The 12,317-nt window shown below is 47.3% G+C and overlaps 1 protein-coding gene across 1 annotated transcript in view; it reads right to left on the reverse strand.

Moving 5' to 3' along the window:
* Window positions 1–1,139: 1,139 nt before the first annotated feature.
* Window positions 1,140–12,317, reverse strand: part of LOC115156458 (uncharacterized) — a 24,558-nt gene continuing 13,380 nt past the window's right edge. Inside the window, exons 2-11 of the mRNA XM_029703881.1 lie at window positions 12,314–12,317; window positions 8,797–8,942; window positions 8,433–8,494; window positions 8,096–8,258; window positions 7,713–7,896; window positions 7,186–7,329; window positions 6,732–6,954; window positions 3,986–4,202; window positions 2,447–3,462; window positions 1,140–2,287 (exon numbers count right to left, since the gene is read on the reverse strand). The exon at window positions 12,314–12,317 is cut by the window's right edge and continues 68 nt beyond it. Of these exons, the coding sequence (XP_029559741.1) occupies window positions 1,140–2,287; window positions 2,447–3,462; window positions 3,986–4,202; window positions 6,732–6,954; window positions 7,186–7,329; window positions 7,713–7,896; window positions 8,096–8,258; window positions 8,433–8,494; window positions 8,797–8,942; window positions 12,314–12,317 (3,307 nt within the window). The remainder of the gene's footprint in view (window positions 2,288–2,446; window positions 3,463–3,985; window positions 4,203–6,731; window positions 6,955–7,185; window positions 7,330–7,712; window positions 7,897–8,095; window positions 8,259–8,432; window positions 8,495–8,796; window positions 8,943–12,313) is intronic.

Consider the following 12,317-nt stretch of genomic DNA (forward strand, 5'->3'; position numbering starts at 1 on the left):
GCAACAATCTAGCTAGGAATTGGATATCTAATTTCCTAACAAGGATAGCTATCTAATCTCTCGTAAAACCGTATAATCTGTCACGAAGGGAAGGGCTGCATGGGACAAAGTTCTGGTCTTTGGGTTTTCATCACTGGTTATTTGGAGCATCAGGATTGGGGTGAAGGCAGTGCTTAAAGGAAAATACCACCAAAAATGATATTTTGGTATTTGTTTTATTCCATTGTTGATAAAGTCCAAACATGTTTTGCATGCCAGTAATCAAGTTTTCAAGATATATAAGTTTCAAAATGCATCAAACCAGCTGTATTTCTATATTTTGAAAGTTATATATCTTGAAAACTTGATTACTGACATGCAATACATGTTTGGACTTTATCAACAATGGAATAAAACAAATACCAAAATATCATTTTTGGGTGGAATTTTCCTTTAACCACTGCCTTCACCTGCCTTTATTGACATAGATATCCATTCGTGACAACTACTGTTGACCAATTTACGCAAGGTTTTAGTTCTGGGTTAACCGAGATCAATATCTATCTAAAGCAAGAATATACCGGTAACTATGGAAATCTAAGGTCGTAGATTTCTATCTTTCATAGTCTACCAGAAAAGTTTCATGGTAAGTAGGGAATCACAACTGGAAGAGAATAGAGAGTGCAGCCAATAGCCATATTGTCATATCATATGAGCTGGGTAAAGTATGAGTCAAGAAACTTGTATCAGAGCCTATAAGTCTAAACGGTATCCTTGGGACGTGCCAACTCTGACATCACCCAATTGAAGTTGAAATTTAAAACGGTTAAGGTTAAGTAAGGGTTAGGGTTATGGTTAGGGTAGGGGTTAAGGTCAATCAATCAAATGTATTTATAAAGCCCTTTTTATATCAGCCGATGTCACAAAGTGCTGTACAGAAACCCAGCCTAAAACCCCAAACAGCAAGCAATGCAGATGCCTATACAGGAAGGGATGTCAGTCATGAGGAAGTGTTCAAAGCCAGAGAAAAGGGTGGGTCACTTACATGTGGGAAGGTATGTTGTTTATTTAATGCTATATAGTAGAAATAGAACAAAGTCATCCATTGAATGAACTGAACTGAGATGACATGAACCTAACTGGAGTGAAAAGTCAGCCGGCTACACAGGGCTGGAGGGCTCAGGGGAAGAGGAGAGGGAGATGGCTCCAACCACATACTCTGGTCCTCCCTGACCCTGCCCTGTCCTCCACAGCCCAGTGTAGAGCCTGTCCTCCAGGGTCACAGAAAGCTTATCAGACAGGCAAGGGGATGGAGCCTGAGCCTGGGGCTGAGGATGGGGATTTAAACCTGGGGATTCAGGGTCTTCAATGTGGAGAATAGGGGGATCTATGTGGGAGTCTTTCAGGGACTTAGGGAGAGCCACAGGAGGGTTCTGTGTGGGGACAGAGGAGTAACTCTCTGATAGAGTCAAAGCTTGGCTACTGTTGTTGTTGTAATTGTCTACCCTCGGGTCCATCCCACTGGCCTCAGCCCTCAGTGTGTCAGATGACAGACTAGCTGCGTCCTGATTGGCTACAGTCTCATTCCCTGTGCCCTGATTGGTTGAATCCTTAACGTCTGTGCTCTCATCCACCGCACCCTCACAGGCCGCACCCTCATTGGTTGCTCCCTCACTAGCCGCCCCCTCACTGGTCTCCTCGTCGGCTGCGCTGGCGATACGAGACAGCGTGCTGTGATAGCGTGTGTCTAGAGGGTATCCCGCACTGTCGCCCCTCCGTAAGGGTCTGAAACTCTGCCTCTCCAGAGAGGGAGAGTAGCGCACCCCAGCACCAGACCCCGGGTCGCTGTACTGCTTGTGGCGCTGCCACTGCTTGCGAAGGTGGATGCGCGAGCGGTGTCGGGAGCGCAGTGGCGACTCCTGCTGGTCGAAGCGGGGATCGTGACGCAGGAACTCGTTGAACAGTGCGTCCGTCTTCTCGTCTATGCTATAGTCACGCCGACGGAGGCGTGCGGGCCGTGGCGAGGGAATGGGTTGGGGTTGGGGCGACTGTAGCGGCGGTTGTTGCAGTTGTAGCGATTTTAGTGGTGATACCGATTGTGGTGGTTCTTTGAGAATAAGTGTATTTCCTCCATTAGTGGACCTTGGGGACCTCTTTAAAGGTTTCTCTTCCCCCTCAGTACTCTTTCCCATCTCATCCTCCAGCTCCTCCTGGAACACCTTGGCCTCGAAGCTCTCACACACGGTGCCCTTCCTCCCAGAGCTGGTGAAGAACAGCCTTCTCTCCGACGCCGTCTTCCCTCGAGGGCCTACAGGGGCGCCGAACAGCCTCAGCTCCTCAGGGGCCCGCATCGGAGCCTCAATGGATGTGTACCCACTGTCCATCTGCAGGAGCTTCCGGCTGCCCGCCTCCCCTTCACCTCCTCCTCCTACCCCGGTTCCCCCTTCTCCTCCTCCTCCCCCCTCACTATCTCTCCTCTGGACCCCCCTGTGCCCAATCTTTCTTCCAGTGTCCCTGTATTCCGCCTCCCCCTCTGTCTCCCTCTGTCCTCTGTCTCCCCCCTCCCTTCCCGTGTCCCCATACTCCCATTCTTCCTCCAGTTCGTCGCCAAGGTCCTGGGAGAGGCAGGCAGCAAAGCCGGACCGGGCTGCAGCGCCTCCTAGTGAACACACGCTGTCGGCGTCGCTGCGTATGGACTCCCTGTCTGTGCTGCTCTGGTCAGAGGAGGCATACTGCTCCAGAGAGGCTCGCAGGCTCCAGATGTCTCTGTACAGAGAGGGCTGGGTCTCAGAGCTCTCCTGTCGACTGATACACACCCCAGACCCAGACCTTGATCGAGGCCCTGGATCTTCCCATAACCCTGCTCCAGCACTTAGCACCCCTTCTAACCCTGATCCAGAATCTGCCTTTATCCTCACCCCTGATGCCCCTAGCCCTGCCTCAACTTCTAATTCTGCCCCTGTTATTGCCCCCACCTCTAACGTTGACTCAAACCTGTCTCCTGTCTCGACCTCTCTTTCTGTTCCCAGAACAGCCCCTACCCCTGTCTTGGCTCTTACTCCCATCCCTGCTTCTGTATTTGGAGTGGCCCCCAACCCATCCTTAGTCCTTGCCCTTATCCTTGCCTCAGCTCCTAGCTCTGCCTGGAAACTTTCTCCTCCCTCTTGGGCTTCGTCTGCACACAGACCTTCCATTATCTCTGATCCCATACCCACCCTTTGTTCTGTCCCTAAAATATCTGTCTCTTCCTCTTCATCTTCATCTGACTCTTCTCCTGGCCCAACCCATTCATTGACCTCCTCTCTTGCTTCTGTTCTTGTCACTGCCCCATCTTCTCTCCATAACCCTGTCCCTGTTCCCGTCGCTTCCTCCCCAGGCTCTTGCCCTCTCTCTTTGGTCTCAGGGGGCTCTGGTGGAGGGTGAGTTGCATTTCTCTCTGTCCTGCTGCTGCTGGCAGTCTCTACCACCGCCTCCACCTCTAACCTGCAGAGAGACAGAGACAGAGAGAGAGACAGAGAGAGAGAGACAGAAAGAGAGACAGAGAGAGAGAGAGAGAGAGAGAGAGAGAGAGAGAGAGAGAGAGAGAAAGAGAGACAGAGAGAGAGAGAAAGAGAGACAGAGAGAGAGACAGAGACAGAGACAGAAAGAGAGACAGAGACAGAAAGAGAGATAGAGACAGAGAGAGAGACAGAGAGAGAGAGAGACAGAAAGAGAGACAGAGAGAGAGAGAGAGAGAGAGACAGAAAGAGAGACAGAGACAGAAAGAGAGACAGAGACAGAGACACAGACAGAGAAACAGAGACACATCAGGTAGATTCACCATCAAACAACACCCACATGTTTTATTTATCACCTGCCTGTCTCTTATCTTTCTTAACACACTGCACTTATCAAAAGTAGTTAAGTTACGGAATTTATCCTATGATGTATTCAGATTCAATGGGTACCCCTATAACCGATATGAGTATAATACTGTTTGTTAGAAGTAAGCGTCTGTGAATGGTACCTGCTGAGACAGGGTGAGGGTGGGCAGGTGGGGGACGATAGCGACCCTGCAGAGAGACGCTGGAGGCCGCTGCTCTGGCTGTGTGCGGGGGGGAGGGGCTGGATGATGTCGCGGCGGAGAGGGGGAGAAGGGTGAGGAGGGGTTGAGTCCTCTTCAGTTGGGTCTGTGTTATCACTGGCTGCTCTCTGTCTCTGGAATGGACGTCTCTTAGGAGAGCCTAGGGGAAACACACACACACACACACACACACACACACACACACACACACACACACACACACACACACACACACACACAACTGATTCCAAAGCAGTTTAGAACTCGATTCAATCAGTAGCGCAGAAAATCAGCGTTATGGTGCCACGGACATTGTTTCCGCATTCGCGGAGACTGCAATTCACGGTAAACGCTGCATACAGTGCATTCGGAAAGTATTTAGACCCCTTGACTTTTTCCACATTTTGTTACGTTACAACCTTATTCTAAAATTGATTAAATAAAACATTTTCCTCATCAATCTACACACAATACCCCATAGTGACAAAGCAAAAACAGGTTTTAAGAAATTCTTTATTTACATAAGTATTCAAACCCTTTGCAATGAGACTCAAAATTGATCTCATGTGCATCCTATTTCCATTGATCATCCTTGAGATATTTCTACAACTTGATTGTAGACAGAGTCCACCTGTGGTAAATTCAATTGATTGGACATGATTTGGAAAGGCACACACCTGTCTATATAAGGTCCCACAGTTGACAGTGCATGTCTGAGCAAAAACCTAGCCATGAGGTCGAAGGAATTGACCGTTGAGCTCCGAGACAGGATTTTGTCGAGGCACGAATCTGAGGAAGGGTACAAAAACATTTTTTTCAGCATTGAAGGTCCCCAAGAACACAGTGGGCTCCATCATTCGTAAATGGAAGAAGTTTGGAACCACCAAGATTCTTCCTAGAGCTTGCCGTCCAAACTGAGCAATAGGGGGAGAAGGGCCTTGGTCAGGGAGGTGACCAAGAGCCTGATGGTCACTCTGACAGAGCTCCAGAGTTCCTCTGTGGAGATGGGAGAACCTTCCAGAAGGAGAACCATCTCTGCAGCACTCCACCAATCAGGCCTTTATGGTAAACTATTTAATACATTTTAGAATAAGGCTGTAACGTTACAAAATGTGGAAAAGGGCAAGGGGTCTGAATACTTTTTGAATGCACCGTATGTCGGCTCAATTGGAAATTACCTTTAAATTTCACATTAGTCCAAAAAGTTTAACCTTTTAGGGACAGATGTTCCGCTAGCGGAACGCCTCACCAATATCCAATGGTAGAGCGTGGCGCCAAATACAAATACCTAAAAAATGCTATAACTTCAATTTCTCAAACATATGACTATTTTACACCATTTTAAAGACAAGACTCTCGTTAATCTAACCACATTGTCCGATTTTAAAAAGGCTTTACAGCGAAAGCAAAACATTAGATTATGTCAGGAGAGTACCCTGCCAAAAATAATCACAGCCATTTTCAAAGCAAGCATATATGTCACAAAAACCAGAACCACAGCTAAATGCAGCACTAACCTTTGATGATCTTCATCAGATGACACTCCTAGGACATTATGTTATACAATACATGCATGTTTTGTTCAATCAAGTTCATATTTATATCAAAAACCAGCTTTTTACATTAGCATGTGATGTTCAGAACTAGCATACCCACCGCAAACTTCCGGTGAATTTACTAAATTACTCATGATAAACGTTCACAAAAAAACATAACAATTATTTTAAGAATTATAGATACAGAACTCCTTTATGCAATCGCGGTGTCAGATTTTAAAATAGCTTTTCGGCGAAAGCACATTTTGCAGTATTCTGAGTAGATAGCTCTGCCATCACAGGCTAGCTAATTTGACACCCACCAAGTTTGGTGCTCACTAAACTCAGAATTACTATTTGAAAAATTGGATTACCTTTGCTGTTCTTCGTCAGAATGCACTCCCAGGACTTCTACTTCAACAACAAATGTTGTTTTGGTTCCAAATAATCCATAGTTATATTCAAATAGCTCTGTTTTGTTTGTGCGTTCAGGTCACTATCCGAAGGGTGACGCGCGAGTGCATTTCGTGACAAAAAATGACAAAATATTACATTACCGTACTTCGAAGCATGTCAAACGCTGTTTAAAATCAATTTTTTATGCTATTTTTCTCGTAAAATAGCGATAATATTCCAACCGGGCGACGTTGTATTCATTCAAAGGCTGAAAGAAAGAAATGGAGAATTCTCGTGAACGCGCCTCTCAGTCTCACTGTTCCCAGGCTGACCACTAACAAATTCTCCTGCTGTTCTTTGCCCAGAGACAGCAGACACCCAATTACACTTTCTGGCGCCTTCTGAGAGCCAATGGAAGCCTTAGAAAATGTCACGTTACAGCACAGATGCTGTATTTTCGATAGAGATGCTACAAAAGGACAACAAATTGTCAGACAGGGCACTTCCTGTATGGAATCTTCTCAGGTTTTGGCCTGCCATATGAGTTCTGTTATACTCACAGACACCATTCAAACAGTTTTAGAAACTTTAGAGTGTTTTCTATCCAAATCTACTAATTATATGCATATTCTAGTTTCTGGGCAAATCGGGTATGGGTATGTTTTTTATCCGGCCGTGAAAATACTGCCCCCTATCCCAAACAGGTTAACTTAATAAAACCAGACGCATGCCTCTAGCCTAGCTACATGACCTCTCACCTTTCGCGTCTAGACTGGCGGCACGATGGCTGCTGTCAAACTTCCACTTCCTGAAGTAAGGCCCGGCCCCCTCCAAGCTGGCATGCCGTCTCAGTTTGCAGAAGAAGTGCAGAACGGAACCCCGGTGGACGGGGGCCGGAGACGTTCCCCTCACTCCTCTCGTCCCTGTAATCTCCCTCTCTCCTTCTGTCCTAACCCATGGTCCATCCCCTACGGCCTCCGTCTGTCAAAGCAGATAGAGTATAAGTAGAGATCGGTAAATAACGTAAATATAGAGATAATGGTCATATAAAGATAATGTACATATAGAGAGGGTCAAGGAAAGGGTTTTAAGGACAACCAAGTGGGGGCTCGAACCCCTGTCACCAAGGGGCATGCGGGGTTCCAAAATAGAGTGATACCTCTTCATCAGAGTCTGTAGTGGTGTGTGTATAAAGTCATGTATAATACTCACGGTTCTGGAGCGGGGGGTTGGGGGGCACAGGATTGGTGGACTGTGGTTGAGTCTGGAGTCCAGTAGGATGTAGTGGTAGATGTCTCCAGGGAGGGCACTACCAGAGCTCTGGCCCAACCAGGCGGGCCCAGCCCTCTCAGAAGACTACACAACACACGAGTTTCAGTTAGGATGATCAGGGAAAAGCAATCGCAAGGTTGTATAGTAGGTTGAGTACAGAGGATCCTGGTGGGAGGAGCTATAGGAGGATGGGCTCATTGTCATGGTTGGAATGGAATCAATGGAACGGAGTCAAACACATCAAACATATGGACTCCGTTCTATCGATTCCCTTCTAGCCATTACAATGAGTCTTCCTATAGACCCTCCAACCATCCTACCAACCACCTCTGGTTGAGTAGTTGAGTCAGCTAGATATTTATCTATCTTCCCAGACACCTGAAGTTCTAATGCCCCTAACCAATAAATGCTATGTTTTTTTTGCCATGGAAAAGTAATCATGCTAAATGTAAAATGTGGATGTTTACCTGGTAGAGGGGGTACCGTGGGAGTTTGGGAGTGGGTGGTTCGTTGACGTTGAGGCTGCTGCTCTCTGTAGACTCACACTCCCTGATGGTGAGGATCTTCAGGGTAGAGGGAGGGGGGGCCAGGGGGAGGTGGGTCAGACGGGCCTTCTTCAGGTGATGGAAGTCCCCTTCTGTGAGGGTGTATCTGAGTAGGAGGAGAGGAAGGAAATGGTAAATAAATTTAATTCAGTCCCAAGTTTCCATTGAGATAAAGAGATTGTTTTTCAAGGAAGACCTTGCTTCAAAAGACTTAACATTGTATGGAGACAACTCTCCACTTCCACCACCAATCTGTACTTGTGTTGCAACATCAACCTGAGTGATAGACGGCAGCCATTTTGTACCTGCGTCCTTTGTCCTGAGTCTTGCTCTCCTTTTCGTAAAGAGCTGACTCATTGAAGGAGACACGGCGGCCAGTAGAGCAGGTGGACATGAACCTGTCTGTATCTTCATCATGGCAGCTAGACGGTGAGAGAGCATCTGACTCATCTAGCCTTATAGTGATGTCTGGAGAGAGGAGAGGAGAGGAGAGGAGAGGAGAGGAGAGGAGAGGAGAGGAGAGGAGAGGAGAGGAGAGGAGAGGAGAGGAGAGGAGAGGAGAACATTTAAGGAGAAGGTGTCAGTTTCTATGGTTTTAATAAAAACATGTCTAAACGGAAGTAGAATGTACATCCTCCTTACCTTGTGTGGGCTGTGAATCCTCCACATAGGTGGTATTAGTCTTCTCTGGATCATCACTGGCCCTGCATACAGAGGACAGAAATAGAGGGAGAAAAGAGGGAGAAAGGGAGTGTTATTGGTACTGTCTCTTTGCCCTTTGCGGTCAAAAATAGAACTGTCTCCAGGCATCAAAGATTTAATGCTCATTTTGATTTCACTCTGAGCAGTAATCCATTTCTATCCTAATCACTTCAACACTGTGTCTCCTAATCTCTTTGTGCAGACGTGCCACAGTTTTGTTAATACATAATACGCTTTGGGTTAATCAGAATTAGAGCCAGAGACATGACCTATAATGCTGTAGGTGTGGTTACTGTAGAGGTACCTGGAGTAGCGGCGGCTGCCCACAGAGCAACGGTGACAGAACAGCAACAGCACGGAGAGAAGGATCAGTGAACCTCCAGCGAACACACACAGCAGGACCAGCAGGATCACATAGTCCTCCACCCGTCCTGCCGACACTGGCACCTCCTGTATAGAGGGAAGGACCATAAGGGTCAGAGGCCGAGTACCATTTCCACTCTTCGTACCTTACGCTAGACACTACCCCTTTCAACCAATGGGAGTCGGTAAAAGTTTCCCAAATAGATCTTTGGTTAAGGGAACTTCTATCTGGAGAAACTGGGTGTGACTCTTCAGGTTTAATATAGCCTAGCAGCTTACCCCCGTGGCTAACACTTTCAGTGTACACAGATCTGAAATGACTGGATAGGTGACAAAAATATGATAGAAAATCTATTGTATTTCATACTTTGTATCCCATTAAAGGGTTTTGCCTTGCATTACTGTTGTGCGTCATAATGTATTGTATTGTCAATCAATGATTGAATAGATAGCCTGCAGTACAGTAATCTTTTGAAATGCATTATGTTTTCACACCATGTTTGTGTGAATGCGTGTGAATCTACTGTGCCAAGCCAACATCTCAGCTACATGACTAGTGCTGCTGGGAAAAATATCATTTTCCTTTTGAAGTCAGAATAAATATTTTTGTCCCATTACTGTGTCAGCTCCGCAGTGTAATGTTTAGTAAGGAGTTGCGTTGATACAGAAAGATGTAACATGCACACATACAGTAATGTTGCGCAACTGCTCTTCTCTGTACTTTGTGATTAACGTGCTCTGTCTTCCCTAAGTGATCCTCAGGATTAGAATCGAAACGTCAATGAGACCTTTAATTCAATTTCCCTGCTCATCTGACTGAGGGGAAAATGAGGACTCTGCACGCTAAAAATGGAAATGGGTGGAGAAAAGGAGGGAAGATGTAGAGGAGAGGGGGAGAGACGGGGGAGAGGGGGAGAGACGGGGGAGAGGAGGAGAAGAGGAGAGATGGGGGAGAGGGGGAGAGGAGGAGAGACGGGGGAGAGGGGAGAGGGGGAGAGAGGGGGAAAGGAGGAGAGGAGGAGAGAGGGGAGAGACGGGGGAGAGGGGAGAGGGGGAGAGACGGGGGAGAGGAGAGACGGGGGAGAGGGGAGAGGGGGAGAGACGGGGGAGAGGGGGAGAGGAGGAGATGGAGAGAGGAGGAGACAAGTAGAGAGGTGGAGAGGAGGAGAGAGGAGAGAGGGTGAGACAAGGAGAGGAGGAGAGAGAGAGAGAAGAGGAGAGAGGAGGGGCGACAGGGCGGCATCATCAGGAGGAGACAGTCAGACCGTGGTAAGCAGTGAGAAGCAGACTTTCTGCTGATGTTCTATTATGGACTGATTCTGATAATGGAGGGCCATTAAAAGCCAATGACGAAGCAGTTCTATATTGAATTTCATTTAACACACCCCTCTACTCTAATTACGCTATGATTAAAACAGAGAGGACAGTAAGGGATTGGCTGTGATATCAAATGTGCTCTGAGTCATGCTAAGATTGGTGATTGAGTGAAAGACAGAACACTCCATACTATGGATGGGGAAGCCCTCTAGATCACAAGAGTCTACAGTGATTCATAACCTTGACTGAGGGAACAACAAGGTCAACCTAGAAGTTCCACACAGTATTACTGTTCCACACAGTATTACTGTATACTGAGTTAATAACTAATGCACCCCTGAGAGGGAAGGGGGGGATAGAATGAGAGAGAGAGCGAGATGGAGAGAGAGACGGAAGAGTGAGAGAGACAGAGACGAAAGAATGTAGAGATAGGGGAAGGATCTGTGTCTGCAACTCTACATTTCCCTCAGAGGAGTTTGGAACCCTCAGAATGAGCTTCTGGGGAAAGTTCCAGAACACCACCCATCAATCAAACATTGTCAACCTGTTAACTCCAATCACACACACAATCCAGCAACTGAGCAGATATTTTCTACGAGGAATGACTGGGAGGGAGAGGGAGCCATGGTTTCCAATTGAATGCCCTTCTGAGAATGAAAACAGCTGGCGTCACATTAGCTGCTAGCATAACCAGGCCTCGGATCAAAGCATCGCTAGATTCGCTAATGAAACCAAAATAATTGTGTGCCTATTGTTTGACCTTGGAAAGCGTGAACCCCTTTACAATAAGTGATCATCAGCATATTCATTTTTACTCGGCCTTCATCCTCTTTCTGTCACTGGACGACAGAAGTGTATTAGTGAATAACCTATCACACAGGGTTCATCCATTAGTATATAGGTTCAGCAGGAGGGGGACTCATGTAAAGACTGTGTGTAGGTCTAGACAGTGAGGTGGGGATGGAGTACAGTGTGTTACGGCGTAGTAACAGGGAAAGGGGAGTACCTAGTCAGTTGTACAACTGAAATGTGTCTTCTGCATTTGACCCAACCACTCCGAATCAGAGAAGTGCGTGGGGCTACCTTAAATCGACATCACACACACACACACACACACACACCTTCTCCACTGCCAGAGTGACTAGTGTAATAATGCAATCTGCTGTTTTTACAAACTCAGCTCAACAGTAAGAACAACACAATCAATCAGTGGGAGCAGCTAAATCCCTGGCCGGCTACCTGCAGACCATATTACTAACCCACTGAATCCCTGGCCGGCTACCTGCAGACCATATTACTAACCCACTGAATCCCTGGCCGGCTACCTGCAGACCATATTACTAACCCACTGAAACCCTGGCCGGCTACCTGCAGACCATATTACTAACCCAATGAAACCCTGGCCGGCTACCTGCAGACCATATTACTAACCCACTGAAACCCTGGCCAGCTACCCGCAGACCATATTACTAACCCACTGAAACCCTGGCCGGCTACCTGCAGACCATATTACTAACCCACTGAAACCCTGGCCGGCTACCTGCAGACCATATTACTAGCCCACTGAAACCCTGGCCGGCTACCTGCAGACCATATTACTAGCCCACTGAAACCCTGGCCGGCTACCTGCAGACCATATTACTAACCCACTGAAACCCTGGCCAGCTACCTGCAGACCATATTACTAACCCACTGAAACCCTGGCCGGCTACCTGCAGACCATATTACTAGCCCACTGAAACCCTGGCCGGCTACCTGCAGACCATATTACTAACCCACTGAAACCCTGTCCGGCTACCTGCAGACCATATTACTAGCCCACTGAAACCCACTGGGCTAATCTGACATGACAGGCTGCAGCCAGCCACTGAACCCAATGTCTGCTTCTGGGTTACGGGCACAAAGACTGGGGGCTCAATGGAGAGAAAAAACAGGATGGAGAGAGAGGATGGAGGGAAGAGACCGAATGGAGATTGTGGGGAGATAAAGAGAGAGGGAGAAGTGTGAGAAAAGAGGTAGGAGAAAGGATGAAGATAGCATGGAGAGAGATGGATGAAGAGAAGTTGGAGAGATGATAGATAGAGTAGGAGAGCACAAGATGGATGGAGAGAGGATAGGAGGTAGAGACGTGCAGTACTTACGGTG

This window comes from Salmo trutta, chromosome 21 (genome assembly GCF_901001165.1).
Source record: "Salmo trutta chromosome 21, fSalTru1.1, whole genome shotgun sequence".
Taxonomy (NCBI): Eukaryota; Metazoa; Chordata; class Actinopteri; order Salmoniformes; family Salmonidae; genus Salmo; species Salmo trutta.